A 19,621-nucleotide genomic window follows, 5' to 3' on the forward strand; every position below is an offset into this window, starting at 1 on the left:
AATCAATAAATATATACAAACACACTATCAACAACCAACTCAATAGATACATACAAATAAACTATCAACAGTTCAACAACATACTAACACTATCTACTTAAAAACATGACTTCTGAATCTATTAAAACAAACAACAAAAATTAATACTCATAATCTAAATAACACAATTTATCCAATACTCACAATTAAAAAATTTAATTTATGTCAATCAGCAATAAATGCAATACCCATTACTGCAAATAATATCAGTTTTGTATTAATTGGCAATATCAACTTTTCTGCGCAAAGATAATTATTACAAATTTAACATATACATATATAAACTAATGTATACATACACACATATAAACATTCTATAATAAATTTTAAATTAAGCAAATCTTGAACAACATGTCAATCAACAATCAATGAATCCACCTCAAAAACAGTGATTTAGATAATCTATGCAAAATCTTGGCAATATCAACTTTCTGAGCAAAGATAATTATTACAAATTTAACCAATACATATAAACTAATGAATGCATATACACATCTAACATTCTATCATAAATTTTAAATTAAGCAAAATCTTGAAAAACACGTCAATCAACAACAAATGAAACCACCTTGAATTAATACTGCATTAAATAATCAAAATTATTGTATTATAAATCTTGACGAAGCAGTATAATCAATCAAAGAAGTACTGTAATAAATTATAAAAAATACTACTATATGCTAACCGTATGCATTAGTAAACCTTATGGATATAGATATACACCATGATATGATTACAACTATGAAAAGTAGGTACTACACCCTACACCCATGCAACACTAAACCCTAGAGTTTTGAATATATTAACAAACAAAAAATATAATTCGCACATGTCAATGTTCTCTGCATACCTACAAACTTGAATAACACGTCGATCAACGATAAATGGAACACCTCAACAACTAATTTAACAATTATTAAAATTAAATAAATGAACTTACAAAAACATACAACACACATGTAAACATATATCCGTAAAAATATTCAGTGGTACACCATAAAATATAACAAAAATTCGACATAAGTCAGTATTCAGAAATAAATTGATGACTAATTTCATTACATAAATAAGCTCAAAAAACCATACAGTATTGTGGGAATTAAACTTTAATGCATACAAATACATCTAACTAATTAACATTAAACGCTATGAAAACATCGACACGAAAACCTAATAACTACAACCAAAATAAATTTTTATAACATATGAATTATAAATATTAGTTAATGTATATTTTATGCATAAAATTAAATACAAAAAAATAATGTATAAAAATGTGCACAACATTAGCTAATTATGTGCTAGACCCTAGCCCTATGGATTACTAAACCCTTAGGGGAAGGATTTAACTTCGATCAATTAGTGAACACTATCATAAGGTTATAACTCATACCAATAAGGTACAACATAAAAAATTACAAAAATCCAACATAACTTATCATTCATAAATAACTTGATGACTAATTTCATTACATAAATAAGCTCAAAAAACCATACAGTTTTGTGGGAATTTAAATTTAATACATACAAATACCTCTAAATGATCAACATTAAACACTATAAAAACATCGACGCAAAAACATAATAACTACAATCAAAATAAAGTTTGATAACATTTGAATTATAAGTATTAGTTAATGTAGTATTTTATGCATAAAATTACATACAAAAAAATAATGTATAAAATTGTAAACAAAATTCGCTAATTAGGTGATAGACCCTAGCCCTATGGATTACTAAACCCTTAGGGGAAGGATTTAACTCCGATCAATTAGTGAACACTATCCTAAGATTATAACTCATACCAATGAGTAGATGCTACACACTACAATCAAAGACTACTAAACCCCAGAGTTTTGTGTGTATTAACAAACACAAATATGCATAAGAATTTCTATGTTACTCGAATATTATTATTTGAACATCCACTGATTATTCAACATTCCACATATTATACAAATACTTTATTACACAAAGACACAGATACTAATCACTCAATAATAAAATAAAATAATATGCATGACAAAAACAATGTTATTTTATTATCTGAACTTCAAATAATTATTTAACATTCCAAAAATTGTACAACTGTTACTCACTATTCCACTATCTATTTGCCCTATATACACAGGGTAACAACTTTACACAGTTAATCAACTGTCAAAGACATCTTCCAAACTCAAACTACGTTTTCGAAATGTTCAACCATCTCCATCTTCAACCATCTCCACCTTCACTCTTCAAACTGTCTCTCTATCAAAATCGTTCTCAGCTCTTCATACAAAAACCAGACTGAAAAATAGTGAACAACTGCCTAAAACTTGAAGACGATTACTGCAGAAGAAGTGAAGATATTGTTAAAACAATAAAATATAATTTTTAAAAAAAATGAAGAGGAGACAATAATAAAATACAAAAATGGAACAACAAAGATCTCAACTTTATAATCTGCAAAATAAAATATCATCAGCGTAAAATGAACTAATCAAAATACTAAAACACAAACGATGAAACAACAAAGATTTCACCTTTACTATCTGCAAAATAAGAAACCATCAGAAATTAATGAACTAATGAAAAAAATAAAAACGAAACAATACTAAAACAAAAACAATGAAACAACAAAGATTGCACCTCTATAATCTGCAAAACAAAAAATCATCAGCATTTAAGGAAGCATTAAAACAAAATAAGAAAACACTAAAACAAAAACGTGAAAACACACAGATATTACCTTTACTATCTGCAACATAAGAAATAGTTAAACAAACAGCGTTATTCGGATTAAAAGAAAATAAGAAGAATAAAAGACATATAAAAGCAACAATAAAGGAATAGAGAGAGAAATAAGAACCTGCAGCAAGAGTATTGTTTGCAATGACAACTGGTATTTATAGAGAAGTTTCTATTATGAAGGTGGGAAAACCGCCCTTTTCATTGGGGGGAAAACCCTCTCTTTTTTTGGGGGGGAAAACCCACCCTTTTTTTTAGGGAAAACTCGATTTCAAAGTGTAAAAAAATTAGCCTTTCATGTGATATAATTAGATTTAAAAATCAGTAAAATGCTTTTGACCATAGGATTTAATGCAAAAAGTGTGTACTGTCAATTTAACTATTGATTAATACATGGGAGTGTGTATGGGCGGTTGGCATTACTAAAATTCCCCCCAAATCACAAATTTGAAAACAGGGGGGAATTCCCTTTGATTTCCCCCCCAAAAAAACCGAGCTTTTATTGATAGTATAGATATGATTATGACCCACACACAGATTTTACAAGTTTTGGCGGTTAGAATCGCGACTTGAATTAATTGAATATTTCTTGATTTTTGCATACTTTTGTCTATATTCCTATCAACTGGTTGTTTGATAATTCGTCGAGTACAAAAGTTGGAATTTGAACTGTGAGCAGAAGAGAGCCAACGATTCGTTGGGTAGCATAACGCCTACCTAGCGGTCAATTGAAATCACACTAAGATTCCAGAGATGTGTAATCAGAAATCTAACCTAATGGTCCTCCGAGATTGCACCGATGGAACATGCCCCACCTAGTGGACCGTTGACTTCACACATGTCCGCTTGAATTGCTCGAAAAACAACATTTCCTAAAATTTCTTATCTTTTGAAGCCCGATCTTTCCCAACTATAAATAAGGCCATGTGGCTCGACTTTTATACATCTAGGAAGTTCCATTCATTCCACAAGACCCACAATTCAAACATTTATATAATCTAAGAGCTCCGGAATCAATCAAGCAATATAAGACAATAATTCAATAAAGAAGACGACAAATTTCTCCGCGAAAGTTTACCTTATTTATTATTTACCATATTTTTTCCATGCATCAATATAATTTTGTAATTTATAGACAACTTTTAAAATTGTTATGCAAAATAAGAATTTATCGTAAGTTTAGAAATTTATAAGCAAATTAATAAAAAAGAAAGAAAGAGTAAAGTGTGGGCGGTGACGTGTAAATACGGCATAGGCTAATAAAAACAATTAATAAATAGCAACAACACAAATCCCCTCCATCGCAATACGCACTGGCACTGCAGCTGCATATATATACAAATTCAACCATCAGATAGAGAGAGAGAAAGAGAGAGTGTATAGTTATGGAGTGAATGATGGAAGGGGTGGCCATTTTACGACAACTTATACGGTTCTCATTCCCCTTCCAATTACTTCATCGCACCACCAAACCCTCAGGTCTCTCAATTATTTCTCCCTTTATTGTGCATCAATTTGATTTTCGTTGCTCCGAATGAGTTGATGAAGTTGTTTTCATTTCTGTTTCTGTTTTTAGGTTAGGATTTTTTTCTTTTTTTTCTTTTGTAAACGTTTAGTTTGCTTGAATGGAAAAGGAATTTTTAGGCGTTTATTCTAATTTTCTTTTGACGTGTTCATCCCCTTTATATTCTGTATCTAGGTTCTGATTCATTCGTTCAACTATCGTATATGTATGCTGTAAAGTTCTGAGTGTTGCAAGTCTCCGTCGTGAAATCCAAGGTAACAATACTTGATTTGATTCGCATTGGATGAAGTTGCTTTTGATTCAAAGAAGAATTTCTTTTGTTTTTGGTATCCTTTTATGCTATCCTAATTCAGGTCACTGGGCGTTTCAGACTTCCAGAAGAATTTTGTTTCCATTTCCACAAAGTTTTTTATGTTAATTTTTTAACTCCAATGGAATTCTGGGTTTTACATTTTTGGCTTTATTGTTTGTAGAATTCATGATGTCCCTTGGTAGTTGTTTGTGTTAGCATTTTTTGCTATAACAAAGATATTTATGGATTTGTTTGACCAGTGTGTATAAAATATAGGTCTGCGTCGTGGTTAAATACATTTCGTATTTAGGTGTTATTCAGTTGCATTCTTTCTTGTCCAAGTGGTATATAATTTTTTCATACTTTTCTTGTTGATTTCTCCCTTTCGCTGCACTTTATTTGTCATGGTATTGATGCAAGATTAAAATTGAAATCTCAGTACGGAGTCACTCATGTTTTTTGATATTTTTCAGACATTTATGTTTCGGAATTTGGATGCAATATGCCAAATAAGGTGAAGTCTAATATTTGATGATTGCGTAAAAGAATAATGGATATTGTCATCATTATGTAGATTGACGAATATGACCGGGAATGCTCATCACTAGAATTGGGCAAAGAACTTGATGCATGAGGCATATCCGATTATTTGGATTCAGCTACAGCTCAACACTCACTTTTCCCACCTCTCTACTTTCTGTTTGTCTAATCAAAATGGGTGTGATCCCTTTATATTATAAGATGCCAATCAGAAGTTTGAGACTCTTATGGACATTTTAAAATGTCTGTCCATATTTAAAAATTGGTCATTTAAGGTAGGAGCTTGTATGCATGAAAAAACAATGCATGGTTATGAATATTATATAATCTTACTCTTTTTTCGCTTCTACTTATTTCATATTTCTATCTCTGCTGTGTGTATAAAGGATTTATGAAACTTTATAAGAACTAACCTTTTCATTTCACCACGATCATCTTTTTTGGTCTCAGCTCAACACTCACTTTTGCCACCCCCTTACTTTCTTTTTGTCTAATCAGAATGGATGTAATCCCAGTTTATTATCTATAAGATGTCAATCAGAAGTTTGAGACATTTATGGACATTTTAAGCTGTCTGTCCATATTTAAAAATTGGTCATTTAAGGTAGGAGCTTCTACGCATTAAAATCAATGCATGGTTATGAATATTATGATCTTACTCTTTTTTCGCTTCTATTTATTTCGTATTTCTATCTTTGGTGTGTGTATGTGTGTGTTTGTATACGAAGAGTGGATGAAACTTAGTAAGAACTAACCTTTTCATTTCACCACAAGCATCTTTTTTGGTCTCAAATTGAATTGAAATGAACTAACTTTTTTGGTTTTTTATTCTCTGAATCCTTTGCATAAAATCTTTTATTCCTCTTGTAATGCATTTATGAAAATTGATGCCACCTTATCCAATCATAGAAAGGAGAATAGCATGGAATCTGCTTGGGTAGAGATTGCAATATGGGACAACGTTATGTTAAAAGCTCTTACAAACTGTATGTTGGCCTTTTCTAACGCCATCCTTAGTTTTTAGGGCATACGTGTTTGTTAGCATAAAGTCAGTTTATTTGCACTTTTTGGTAGTAGTTAATAGAAAGTTTGACATAATATTTAGTGTTTTCCTACTGGTCTATTTTATGATACACCTTGTTGAAAAAGGCAGCAGTTAGAACTTTTGTGCATTCAAGTACTTCATTTCTCCTTTTTTTGCTACCACCCCAAGATAATTGGATGTTATTCACCCTTGTTTGTTTAGTTATATATTTATGCCCTTTTAAATGAGATAATATAAATATATAATTGCTCCCTGGTCACTGCATACTGACTTTTCAAGCTAGTTTACCACGTGAAGCTTAGTAACCATATTTGGTATTTTGCTTATGATTCTTCTGAAAAGATAATTTCCACCAAACATTTAGACATGACAACATACTCAGACCATTGACCTCATGAAAGTGGCATCTTATCTCGTCTTTTCAAACCAAAGATCAAATGCTTGTTAAATGATGGTATGCATTGTGATCTGTTTGAATACTTTGGCAGAATTCTTTTGTTCTTCTAGTTCCAAGCATTCTTCTTTGAAATAATTTGAAGCTTTTGATGCAATCATTGCACTCTATTTTTCCAGACATTGCATTATTCTAGATAGTCTTTTCTATTTGATCATTCAGTTGTTACTGGAAATTTTCTTGAAACTGAGGATGCATACTTGTTTTTGGTCAAATTTATCTTTTCTTTTTCTGAATACTTTAAATAAATTACCTGTAGTGCAGATGTCGAATATCAGATCCTCTCTCTATCTCCAGAGCAATTAGTTAAGTATTTGTTTGGTTTACCACAATGATTTAAGCTCATCCAGTGTGGCTGGTTGGAAATGTGCTCATTAAATCAGTGGCATTTGCTTGTCAACAAAGATTAATAGGTTAGGACAGCTTGATTTATTCTTTCAATTGTAGCTTATAAAAGCTAGAACGTTGACATTGGGTGCACAATGTACTTTTGCAATTACTAATCTCTGGCTCAAGTTTCATGCACTTGTATGGTTATAGCTAGCAATCAGTACTACAAACTTGGATCTTTTGTGTTACATATCATGTTATCTTGTTAATTACCTTCTTTGCAATGTGTCGTAACGAAGATTTCATTTTTTTCAATTTCATCTTATTTTATGTTCCTCTCACATGGATTGATTATGTCCCGTCGTCTACTAATTCTTCCATTTAGTTCACAACTTGATTGATTTGTTTTCTTTTGTTGTTCAAATATTTTTTGCTAAGATGGATCATATTCTGACAGTGTAGGAATCTGATACTACTAATTCTTGTTTGTTTAGATTTAGAACCCACGACCCTATGGGTGGTATGGGAGTTAAAATTATTTGACTCAATTTTCTAGATGATTTTACTTCTCTTATTCATAGCCTGTGGTTTTCTTGCCCCTGTTTGATATTCCTTTTTGGTACTGAAATTTTTTGAACTTGCCTCTTGCGATTTATCAACTTTAGTATCTGAATATATGTTTGTTATTTTTCAGAAGGTGTTTCTTGAATCTGGACATAGTAGCTCTTTGGAAGACCGTTGTTGCAACATAATAATGACTGCTGGTAAATCTGAAAATCTAAAAATGTTGGTACCGAGCAAACCACTATCCTCAAAGAAAGCTAGAAAGGAGCGTAGTCGTGGAAAAGCAACTGCCGCTGCATGCTCAAATGAAATCATGGAAGATCATATCTGGAAAGATTTTCCAGAGGACCTCTTTGAAGCTGTAATTGCAAGAGTTCCCATACCGACATTTTTCTTCTTCCGTTCAGTTTGCCAAAAGTGGAATTCATTGCTAACCTCTCAAAGTTTCTCCAAGCAATGTGCTCAAGTAAAGCATGCAAAGTCGTGGTTCTACATTGCCACAGGATCCACACACGAGGATGTCAATACGGGAGCATTGTATGATTCGTCATTGAAGAAATGGCATCATCCAACAGTGCCTGCTTTGCAAACAAAACTAATTGTGTTGCCAGTGGCATCAGCAGGAGGTCTGATCTGCTTCCTTGATATCGAGCGCATAAGCTTATATGTTTATAACCCTCTCACAGGGTCGTATAAGGAATTGCCAGCCAGGTCGGCGAAGGTGTGGTCACATGTAGCTGTAGGGATGACGATGAATGGTTGCTCAGGGTATAAGATACTTTGGGTTAGTTGTGAGGGGGAATACGAAGTGTTTGATTCTGCAAAGAACTCGTGGATTCGTCCAGGAATCATGCCCTCAAGTATCAAGCTTCCACTAGCACTCAACTTCAAGTCTCATGCGCTATCAGTTGATGGGACGCTGTATTTCATGCGGTCAGACCCAGATGGGCTGTTGTCATATGAGATGGAAAACGGGATGTGGAAACAGTATGTAATCCCGCTGCCTCCGCAGCTGAGTGATCACACACTGGCCGAGAGTGAGGGCAGGATCATGCTGGTGGGGCTGGTAACAAATAACGCGGCGACATGCGTGTGCATATGGGAGTTGCAGAAGATGACTCTGCTGTGGAAGGAGGTTGACAGAATGCCAAACATATGGTGTTTAGATTTCTATGGAAAGAACGTCAGCATGACTTGTCTGGGTAACAAAGGCTTACTTATGCTATCCTTCAGGTCAAGACAAATGAATCGACTCCTTACTTATGATCTATCCAGCCGGGAATGGCTCAAGGTGCCCGGTTGTGTGCTGCCGAATGCCAGGAAGAGGCATGGGGTTGCTAGCGGTACTGCTTTTCACCCTTGCTTGACTGCAATCGCTTAGTTTCCAGACTCAGTTTAAGACATTGATTTGTGGAATTTCTGCTGCAAATCAAATAATAATTAGTATTCTTATGGATCAATTTGCGTACTGTTTTTCCCCAAACATTATTGCTTCTTTTGATCGAATGATTTTTGTTTGTCATCTTGTTCATTTTCTGCATTTCTATTGTTCACCATAATTTCACCCGTCCAAAAGTTATGTGGTTTCAAGTTTAATATATTTACCTTTTAGTTTTCTATATCAAACCCCACACTTACTAAAAACCCAAAAGAATACTTATTTTCGTTTTAGTTCAATTTCGACTTGCCAAATTTGGTTGCCATTTCATCAGAATTTGAATTTTCAAAGTTACACATCCATTGTCAAGATTCAAAAGGATGTCATTCATACGATTCTAGTACTAGTAATTATATGGGCGTGGCAAGTGATGAAATGAACAAACACATGAAGGATTAAAGAAACTTAAAGCTATAAGTTGAGCCATATGAAAGTTAAAGCATGCCTCCTCCACTGGTTGCCGTCCTGATTATCTGGAATAGAGCTGAAAAAGAGAAAAAATAAACAGAGGACGATTACTATACTAGAGTGCAGAAATATGAGGAGAAAAGTTGGTGAAAATAAAAGCTAGGTTTTGGTATGCCTACAGTTATCGTCTACCGAGTCAATTTTTTTCATGGAATAATAGATGATATACACATCCTTCCAAAATCACTAAGTTGGCAAGAAATAGCAGGAATGTCGAGATAAACTCTTTCTTATGGTGATTGGGATCTGGGATCTACTACTACGTAGTATTTCTTATCTTTATAATTAAGCAGATTGACAAAATGTGAAAGCTTACATGATCCAATGACGACAAAGATGAAAAACCCAATCAAAACAGGGCCAACAGCTAAGTTGTTTCCCTTCTTGGCACTCGAATCAGCCACAGCTCCACGTTTGTTGATATTCTTCTCAAATTTCTCCACCTTCCTGTCGGCAAGCCTCCTTGATGTTGTCTGCGTTTTATTACAGATATACATCAGTCCAAACATAATCTAATTATTTACCAGGCATTGTTCATTGGAATTATTTCCAAAATGAAATGATCCACTATTAAATAGTAAATTAATAGCAGAGCAAAGATCTAATTACATCAATCGATTTCCAAAAACTCTAAAGCAGTCCGTATAAGATCTAGATTGATCGAGAAGCGCTATGAAACAATTACACCGTCATCCATTAATATAGCACAAACGGGGATGAAAAATATGAAATTGTAAACCGATGATGAGAAACGGGATAATTACCATATATACGACGAAGAAAGAATAGCCGGAGACGACGGAAGATATAGCTCCGCCCAGATAGTTGCCAACCGATCTCTCTGTTTATTTCTGAAATTAAGCAGTTTAGTGCTATTTATTTAGTTGATTTCGCACCGCCATATTACACCTACTTTATGTCTATGTGGCACCCCATTATTGGCTATTTTTGTGCCGCTATTAAATATTAATTACTAATTCGATTTTGATTTTTTTAACTATTATTATAAAAATAAATATTATAAATAGATAGACACTAATCCTTTTTTTTCTTTTTTTTTTATCACGTATTTATGCACTCGAGTCCTAGTCATCACAAAAATAATACTACTGTTATTTAAATATACTTACTTCTGTAGATTTTATCCAAACTATACACCGAGCCTATTATACTTTATTAAAAATTTGTATAAAATTAATAATACTCCTACTATAATATGATTTACTTGTTAAAATATGCATATATTAAATAAAAATAAAAAATATTAGTATGAACTATGAACATACTACAATAATATAAAATTAATCTAATTAAATACAAAATTCTAGTACTTCATCAATTATAAATTTATTGTTTGGATAGGTACCCATTCATCTAGAGTATTACTTAATAGAAAAAGAGCAGCTTCATAAATCTCAGACTAGCAACTCCCACCTAAATACCTGTTGAGTCATGGTGCAATTCTAGCACCGTGTTGGCATGGCAAGAAAAGACCAAGAACCCTATGCTAGTTTTACAGCAAGGATTCAAGAAAACCAGCTGTGAGACTTAATGGACCATATCTGAATAATGGTGTCTTGGGCTTGGATGTGTTCAGCCCAATGACTTATTAATTCTGGGCCCAAAGACTTGAGGCCCGGTTGGTCGATGCCTTACTCTCGAGAGTGGCTAGATTGCTGCCACGTTGCAACTCCACGCGGATCGCCCCTCCTAGCCGTTGGATTTTGAGTGTGTTTGTTTTGTGAAGTAATATCTGTTGAGTCTCTTGGACTCTCTCTTTTCCATTCGAGACTACACTCTCTCTCTCTCTTCAACTCTCTCTCTCTCTCTGACGATTTTCTAGGGTTTCCTTTCTTCGTCCGAGATCTTCTCTTCGAGTGGTTCTCTGAGTCTTTCAGAGTGTTTTCAACCGGTGAAATCACTAGCAGAGGTTACCTCTTCGGTGGCCTTGCGAAGTCCAACGCTAGATCTAACTTGTTTGTTGGATCTGCTAAGTTGGAGGCGATTTCATTGGGTTCTTGTGAGGATCTGTGAGTTCGTGAGTATTAGAGAGGTTCTCTTGGTGTAGAGGGGGTTGTGCGTGTTGAGACGGCAACGTTGGTAGCAATCAGTGAGGTCTTGGTAGATCTCTGATTCAGACGGTTTCACTACGCTCCTTTGGATGAATCAGTGTGGTTGAGGAGGTCCTTGGCCCAGGAAGGGTTTCCGCTCTGGTAAATTGGCTGTAATCTCTAAAACTTTTACAGCTTTCTAGTTTTAGGGGTGGGCAGTTGTTGCTGGTAGTTGCCACTGGCCGTGGCTTAGGCTTTCTGTTCTCCTGCTTGTCTTGCATGTTCTAGTTGCTCTTTACAGCTTTCTTGCTTCCGTTGCTGTTTTCTCTGAGTGTCTCTTTAATCTCAAAGTGTGTATCTCAGAGCTTGACTCTGTGTTCTTGAGTGAATTGCCTATCCACCCTGTGCCTTAACCGCCTTGAGTGACCCCCTGCGCCCCCATACATTGGGTGATTGTGAACTGGGAAATCCTCTTGCCGGGGTACACGTGACAGATAGGGAGGAACTCCTTCTGGACTTGATTCTTGAGTCTGAGATCACTTTGAGGTGACTCCTGTGCGTGTGCGCCTTTGCTGTATAAGTGCTTCTGTGTTTCTTGCATGAGAAACCCCTGCATATCTGTTTTAAGTGGTCTCTTTGACTGTTGTGTGTTTAAGACCACTCTCTGTGAAAGCAGGGTTGCTTGCTGTGCTCTCTGGGTTACTGGTACTTTTGTGTGTGTTAAAATCTTTCTCAAAATGTCCCAGCCAGTTGGCATTGTCCCCTTTAATGGGAAAAATGATTTTGTGATTTGGAAACAGAAAATGAAGTGTGTTTTAATTCAGCAAAAAGTTTTCAAATCTGTTGAGGGCAATAGTCCCTGACACTGAGTCTGCAGATAAGGCTGCAGAAATGAATGAATTAGCTAGGTCTACTATAATACTCAACCTTTCTGATTCTGTGATTAGAAAGGTTGGTACCATTGAGTCTGCCTCTGAGCTATGGGAAAAGCTAGATACTCTGTATACTGAAACCTCAATGTCATCAAGAATGTATTTGCTGGAAAAGCTCTTTAAGTTTAAACTTGATCTTTCAAAGGACATTGAGGATAATATTGATATTTTTCAAAAACTTGTTCAAGACATTAAAAGGTCTGGTGACAAAACCATTGATGAGTATACTAGCATTGCCCTAATGAATGCTATCCCTGATTCTTACAATGATGTTAAAGCTGCCATTAAGTATGGTAGGGATTCTGCCCCCCTTGATTTAATCATTAGTTCTTTAAAATCCAAAGAAATTGAGCTTAAGGAAAATCAAGCTTTTAAAACTGCTCAGTCAAAGGCTTTAAATGTTAGGGGCAGATCTAGAAATAGAGGGGGTAATGAGGACAGTAACTCTAATGGGAATGGTAAAAAGAAGGGCAAGAGTAGGTCCAGGTCTAAAAGCAGGAATCCTAAGGCTAATAGAAAATGTTTTAACTGTGGTGAGGTTGGTCACTATAAAAAGGAGTGTCCTAATCCTAAAAAGCAGAAAAATAATAATCAACTGGATTCCATGGCTAACCTGGCTAAGAATGGTGATTCTGAAGGTGTTTGCTTCATGACTCATGATATTCTTTCTGTTAACTCTACTCTTGGCTGTTCTTTTTCCATTAATGACTGGCTAATTGATTCTGGATGCACCTATCATATCTCTCCTTTCAAAAATGTGTTTTCTGATTTCAAACCTGTGGAAAATACCTTTGTTTCTATGGCAAATGACAAAAAGTGTCAGATTCTTGGCATTGGGACAGTGTGTTTGAAGTTCAGTAATGGCTATGTGCTTAATTTGAAGAATGTGAGATATGTGCCTGATTTATGTTACAACCTGCTCTCCTGTACATGTTTAGAACAAGAAGGTTTTGAGGGTAAGTGGGGGCAGGGTGTTATGAAAATCTGTAAGGGTGCTATGTGTTTGTTTAAAGCTGAGAAGAAGTGTAATCTCTATGTGTGTTCTGCTCAATCTGTGGCCTGTGTGAGTAATCTTGCTAATGTGGTTAGGGTTGATAAGGCCATGTTGTGGCATAATAGACTTGGTCATATGAGTGAAAAGGGTCTTAATATTTTGAAGAAAAATGAGTTGTTGTCTGAAAATGATTTTCAAAATAGCCTTCCCTTTTGTGACACTTGTGTGTTGGGCAAACAACACAGAGTTACCTTCCCCACTCCTATGACTGACAATGTCAGTCAGAGTGTTATTGAGTATCTCCACATGGATGTGTGGGGACCAGCCTCTGTTTCTTCTCATTCAGGGTCTGTGTATTTTCTGTCCATAATTGATGATTTCTCCAGGAAAGTTTGGTGTTTTTTAATGAAAAATAAGTCTGAAGTCTTTGAAAAGTTTTTGACTTGGAAAAATCTTGTTGAAAATCAAACTGGAAAAACCATTAAAGTGATTAGGACAGATAATGGTCTTGAGTTTTGTAATTCCCAAATGGATGCTCCGTGCTCCAAGTTTGGAATTAAAAGACACAAGACCACTCCTTATACCCCTCAGCAAAATGGAGTTGCTGAAAGGATGAACAGAACCCTTTTGGAAAAAGTTAGGTGTCTTTTGTCTAAAAGTGGTCTTTCTAAAAAATTTTGGGGTGAAGCCCTTCTGACTTCAGCATACCTGGTGAATAGGTCTCCCTCAGTCCCTTTAAAGGGTAAATGTCCTGAGTCTATATTCACTGGGAGGAAAATTACTTTATCCCATTTAAAAGTTTTTGGATGTAGTGCTTTCATTCACTCTAAAACTGATAAGCTGGATCCCAGATCCAAGAAAGGGGTATTTCTTGGATATCCAGAAGGTGTTAAGGGTTATAGGATTTGGAATAGAAGTGAACCAGGTTTTAGGGTCATAATAAGTAGGGATGTGGTCTTTAATGAGGATGAGTTCCCCTGTCTTAAGCCTGACCCTGATACCTCTCCTATAAGTGCTGACAATGAGCCTCTTACTGAGGTGGAGTCCACTGACACTCTCACTGAGGTGGAGCCATCTAATGATGCTCCAAGTGAGGTGGAGCACTTCTGGAATACAAACCCTATAGCCCCTGACCCTGAACCAGAACCTGAGCTTGAGCCTCAGCTTGAGCCTGAACCCCAAAATGTGACTCTTCATGATGACCAAGTTGTTGAGCCTGAACATGTTCCTAACCCTGGTCCAGATTTGAAGGATTACCTCCTGTCTAGAGATAGAGTCAGAAGGAATCCTAATCCCCCTGTTAGGTATTTAGGCCTTGTTAACTTGGTTAATCTTGCTTTTAATGTTTATGAGTCTGATGGAAATGAGCCCCAATCTTATAAGCAGGCTCAAAAGTCCAAGTTTTGGGACATGTGGTTCAAAGCTATGACAGAAGAAATCCACTCTTTGTATGTTAATAAAACCTGGATTCTTGTGCCTCTGCCCCCTGGTGCCTCTGTGGTTGACTGCAGGTGGCTGTTTAAGTTGAAAGATGAGATTGAGGGGTTGAGGTACAAGGCTAGGTTGGTTGCAAAGGGTTTTACACAGCAAGAGGGGGTAGATTATACAGAAATTTTTGCTCCTGTGGTTAAGTTTACTACTGTAAGAGTGATGCTTGCCTTATGTGCTCATTTTAATTGGGAATTAAAGCAAATGGATGTCAAAACTGCTTTTCTTCATGGTGACTTGGATAAACCCATTTACATGAAACAACCAGAGGGTTTTGTGGATCCAAACTTTCCCAATCATGTGTGTTTACTTAAGAAAGCTTTGTATGGTCTTAAACAATCTCCTAGGCAGTGGAATATCAAGTTCAATACATGCATGCAGAAGTTAGGCTTTGTTAGGAGCTCCTTTGATGCTTGTTTGTATGTGAAAGATCTTGATAAAGTGCCTGTGTTCTTGCTGCTGTATGTGGATGATATGCTTATTATGGGTCCTTGCATTAAGTCTATTAAACATGTGCAATCTGCTCTCTGTGATAATTTTGACATGAAAGACCTTGGTGATGCCAAAAAGATTTTGGGGATCAATATCCTAAGGGATAGGAAGTCCTCATCTCTGATTCTTCATCAGGAGCCTTATGTGCAAAAAATTCTTGAAAAGTTTAATATGCTTGGTGCTAAAACTGCTTCTGTTCCTCTAGCTGCTCATTTCTTGCTAAGTAAGGACTTGTGTCCTAAGTCTGAGTCTGATGTGAAAGCTATGAAGAAGGTCCCTTATTCTAATGCTATAGGCTCTGTTATGTATCTCATGGTTAGTACTAGGCCTGATATTGCCTATGCTGTTTCTTGCTTAAGTAGATACATGTCTAATCCAGGACCTGTGCATTGGGAGGCTCTTAAATGGTTGCTTAGGTATCTGAAACATACTTCCAAGTATGGTCTGTGTTTTTCTAAGTGTGATGATGGTGTTGAGCTATGTGGTTTTGTTGATTCTAACTATGCTAATGACAAGGACAAGAGAAAGTCCACTACTTCTTATGTGTTTACTGTGTGTAGGTCTTGTATTAGTTGGAAATCACAATTGCAGCACATAGTTGCCCTCTCCACTACTGAGTCAGAATATATAGCCATCACAGAGGCTATGAAGGAGGCTATTTGGTTAAAGGGAGTTCTCTCTGAACTCAAATTCTTGCATAATACTCCTGCTGTTTATTCTGATAGTCAGTCTGCTATTCAATTGTGCAAAAATCCTGTTTTTCATGATAGAACTAAACATATAGATGTTAGGTTCCATTTCATTAGAGATGTTGTTGAAAAATGTGAGGTTTTGTTGCATAAAGTGCATACTGATAAAAACCCTGCAGACATGGGCACTAAGTGCTTACCTGTGGAGAAATTGCTTTCTTGCATTAAAAGGCTGCATTTTGATTGTGGTTAGCATGTGCATATGCATGTCCCGGGGGAAAGACCTTGATGATCCAATTAAGCCTTGGCTTATTTGAGATCACAAGGCAACTAAAAGTCCTCTAAGACTAATTGGCTTGCCATCTGGTGTCTTGTGAGGCAACCTGGTTTGTTCCTTGACTAATGAGTTGTTTCTAACTCTTTGGTGTCAGGAATGAACCTTGTAGGCTGTGATGAAGCAATGTGAAGGACCAAGCTCTCCTCTATCTATCTGATAAGGTCCAAGGTGGAGCATGTGAGACTTAATGGACCATATCTGAATAATGGTGTCTTGGGCTTGGATGTGTTCAGCCCAATGACTTATTAATTCTGGGCCCAAAGACTTGAGGCCCGGTTGGTCGATGCCTTACTCTCGAGAGTGGCTGGATTGCTGCCACGTTGCAACTCCACGCGGATCGCCCCTCCTAGCCGTTGGATTTTGAGTGTGTTTGTTTTGTGAGTAATATCTGATGAGTCTCTTCGACTCTCTCATTCATTCGAGACTACACACTCTCTCTCTCTTCAACTCTCTCTCTCTCTCTCTCTCTGGCGATTTTCTAGGGTTTCCTTTCTTCGTCCGAGATCTTCTCTTCGAGTGTTTCTCTGAGTCTTTCAGAGTGTTTCAACCGGTGAAATCACTAGCAGAGGTTACCTCTTCGGTGGCCTTGCGAAGTCCAACGCTAGATCTAACTTGTTTGTTGGATCTGCTAAGTTGGAGGCGATTTCATTGGGTTCTTGTGAGGATCTGTGAGTTCGTGAGTATTAGAGAGGTTCTCTTGGTGTAGAGGGGGTTGTGCGTGTTGAGACGGCAACGTTGGTAGCAATCAGTGAGGTCTTGGTAGATCTCTGATTCAGACGGTTTCACTACGCTCCTTTGGATGAATCAGTGTGATTGAGGAGGTCCTTGGCCCAGAGCATAGTCACATTGTGACCTGAGCCATATCCGCATATCTCTGATTTCTTGTCTCTTTTCTGATTTGATCTAGACTCCTTGAGTCTTGTGTTGGCTTACTGATATATCTCCTTGAGTGTGCAGGTACTAATTGGGCAAGGACTTGGATTCAAGATTGGTTGAAATCTTGGAAGTGTTAGGGCCTCAATTAGGGTTTGATACCTGTAATTGTTAGATATCTCAGTGGGTTAGATTACTTGTAATCTTGTATCACCGTTTGTACTTGGCTTGTAATTTCTGAGATTAGCCATCTCAGAGATCAATCAATAAAGAGGTCCCGGTAATTAGCGAATCCCGAGTGATCTGATCCCTACAACGATCCTGTCGTCGGGAATCAACAAACCCACAAGTGTTTTTGGCTAAAAGTCACCGAAGTTTACAACGCACGAAGGCCGAAGAATACTTTTCCCCGCAACGTGAAGATGCTCCGCAGTCATTGGGACCGCTGCGACAGAGATGTCAAAAAATTTGGCGCGATATACAAGGGGAGAAGAGGCGAATTATCAGAGCGGAGCCATGGAGCCGACATTCTGAGAGCGGCGTTGCGGGTCTTCAAAGACGACGTCGGCAAAGATTTCAAGCTTGTCGATGTTTGGTCGCAAGTCCACCACCTTGAAAGGTGGTCTGGCGGTGTCGAGTCGGGCTCGAAATGCACGAAGCGCACGTCGCGTGGCCACTACTCGTCTAGTGATGGCGGCGAAGGCAACACCTCACGTGAGGGCACGCCAACCGATGATGGGGGGGTCTTCTTCCGGTGCACAACGTCGGGCCGCAAGGGACCAAGGCGGCTAGAGCGAGGGGGGAGAGCGAGAGCGAGAGGGATGGGCCGCGGCGGACCAAGCTAGGCGGGCGAGTGCTCGGGCTCCGAGCACGGGCACGCCTCGTACACCCTAATGTCCATGTACCTGGGTCGCCACGATGGCGACCTTTCAAAAATGACTCCTGGCCAAGTTTCAGCCCCCATATGGCCGAATTGAGTATACGAGAGCTCAACTTTGTATAGGTGCACCGCCGACTTCGGGGATGATGATTCGCCGGTGGAGTAGTTTTTATAGTTTCATTTAGAGTATTTTAATTATGTATTTTTTTTATTTTTTAGGATTTTAAATTATGTATTTTTTTATTTTTTAGGATTTTAAATTGTAATATTTATTTTATTTTAATGAAGTGTGTTTTTATTAATTGAATTTGTTGGAATTAAAAGTAAAAAATGAAATTGAATGAATAGTTAAGAGATGGTTAAGAGATGGAGGGATGCAGGTGTTGTCTCTTAGTTAAGAGATGAGCTGAAAAGTACAGTGGGGCCCATCAATAGTGAAGAGATGAGACGGTTAAGAGACGGATAAGAGACAGCGTTGCGGATGGCCTCATGCCCCTTGTCGCCCTCACGGCCTGGCCTCGTCTTAATTGCACTCCATCTACCCCTTTTCCCCTCACTCTACGGAAGCATATTACATTAGAATGATGATAGTATTTGTTGAAAATTTTAACCATACTTCACTTTGTCCTATCTTTTTATTCTTTTCGCATATCGAGCGAATGAGACCCATGCATAGGTAGAATAAGAATAAGAAACACATTATTTTAGCCTATTAATTAAGATGATCATCGTTCAATAAGCTCCATTTGAATATTTTCCAATTTACATACAAAAGGTCGATATGTCCGAGTGGTTAAGGAGACAGACTTGAAATCTGTTGGGCTTCGCCCGCGCAGGTTCGAACCCTGCTGTCGACGTTTCATTTTTTATGTATTACGCTCATAAAATTTAAATGGAAAAATTAAATTAAATGGCTTCGCCCGGACTCGAACCGGAGACCTTCAGTGTGTTAGACTGACGTGATAACCAACTACACCACGAAACCTAGATGTTATTTTTGTTTCATTATGTTATTATTAAAGTATAACAAACAATAAACTTATATGCTAATTCTGGTTGTTGCTAGTTTTCACAGTCGATAATAGAGAATATGTTGGGTAATCTCGGCAAAAAATAAATATATTGAAAAAATTGTTTCTCTAACAAGTCACATGTTATGAAAAAAATCAAGATAAATACTAGTAGTATAATGTTAAACGGGAAATCATCCTATTCCTATATATAGTAGGAGATGGAAATTGACTGCGTTTGATCTATCAAATATTAACATGATCCATTGATTTGTCCACAGAAACCAGTAATGACATAATATTTCAAGGTTTTGCGAGATTTATAGATGACATTAAATCAAATCGTGACATTTCGCAGGTCACTCGCTACTACGTGTGTCATAAAAATAAAAGCATGTCACAATCAGCGCGAAGGCATATTGGGGCCTGGAGGGGCCCCTGGGCCCC

General features: G+C 36.9%; 1 protein-coding gene, 1 long non-coding RNA gene and 2 other non-coding genes across 13 annotated transcripts; 2 read left to right on the plus strand and 2 right to left on the minus strand.

Annotated features, from left to right (window-relative positions):
* Positions 1–4,118: 4,118 nt before the first annotated feature.
* Positions 4,119–9,044, plus strand: LOC125205721 (F-box only protein 6-like). 10 transcript variants are annotated; one of them, XM_048104797.1, is made up of 5 exons: positions 4,119–4,251; positions 4,472–4,551; positions 5,164–5,404; positions 6,888–7,041; positions 7,653–9,044. In XM_048104797.1, exon 5 carries the CDS (start codon positions 7,713–7,715, stop codon positions 8,901–8,903), a length of 1,191 nt encoding a protein of 396 aa, XP_047960754.1. In that variant the 5' UTR covers positions 4,119–4,251; positions 4,472–4,551; positions 5,164–5,404; positions 6,888–7,041; positions 7,653–7,712; the 3' UTR covers positions 8,904–9,044. The 10 variants fall into 10 exon arrangements, with proteins under 10 accessions (XP_047960754.1, XP_047960755.1, XP_047960752.1 ...); XM_048104798.1 differs by having other exon boundaries at positions 6,893–7,041; XM_048104795.1 differs by lacking the exons at positions 5,164–5,404; positions 6,888–7,041 and adding an exon at positions 5,063–5,103 and having other exon boundaries at positions 7,656–9,044.
* A 162-nt stretch (positions 9,045–9,206) lies between these two features.
* Positions 9,207–10,320, minus strand: LOC125205722. Its single transcript, XR_007173828.1, has 3 exons — positions 10,193–10,320; positions 9,745–9,901; positions 9,207–9,444 (listed from the first exon to the last, which is right to left on the minus strand). It is a non-coding gene; the product is annotated as an uncharacterized LOC125205722 (long non-coding RNA).
* An 8,619-nt stretch (positions 10,321–18,939) lies between these two features.
* On the plus strand, positions 18,940–19,021 carry TRNAS-UGA. Its single transcript has one exon. It is a non-coding gene; the product is annotated as a tRNA-Ser (tRNA).
* Positions 19,022–19,075: 54 nt separating this feature from the next.
* Positions 19,076–19,149, minus strand: TRNAV-AAC. Its single transcript has one exon. It is a non-coding gene; the product is annotated as a tRNA-Val (tRNA).
* Between the last annotated feature and the right edge of the window lie 472 nt (positions 19,150–19,621).

The sequence above is a fragment of the Salvia hispanica genome, chromosome 2, assembly GCF_023119035.1.
Source record: "Salvia hispanica cultivar TCC Black 2014 chromosome 2, UniMelb_Shisp_WGS_1.0, whole genome shotgun sequence".
Classification (NCBI taxonomy): Eukaryota; Viridiplantae; Streptophyta; class Magnoliopsida; order Lamiales; family Lamiaceae; genus Salvia; species Salvia hispanica.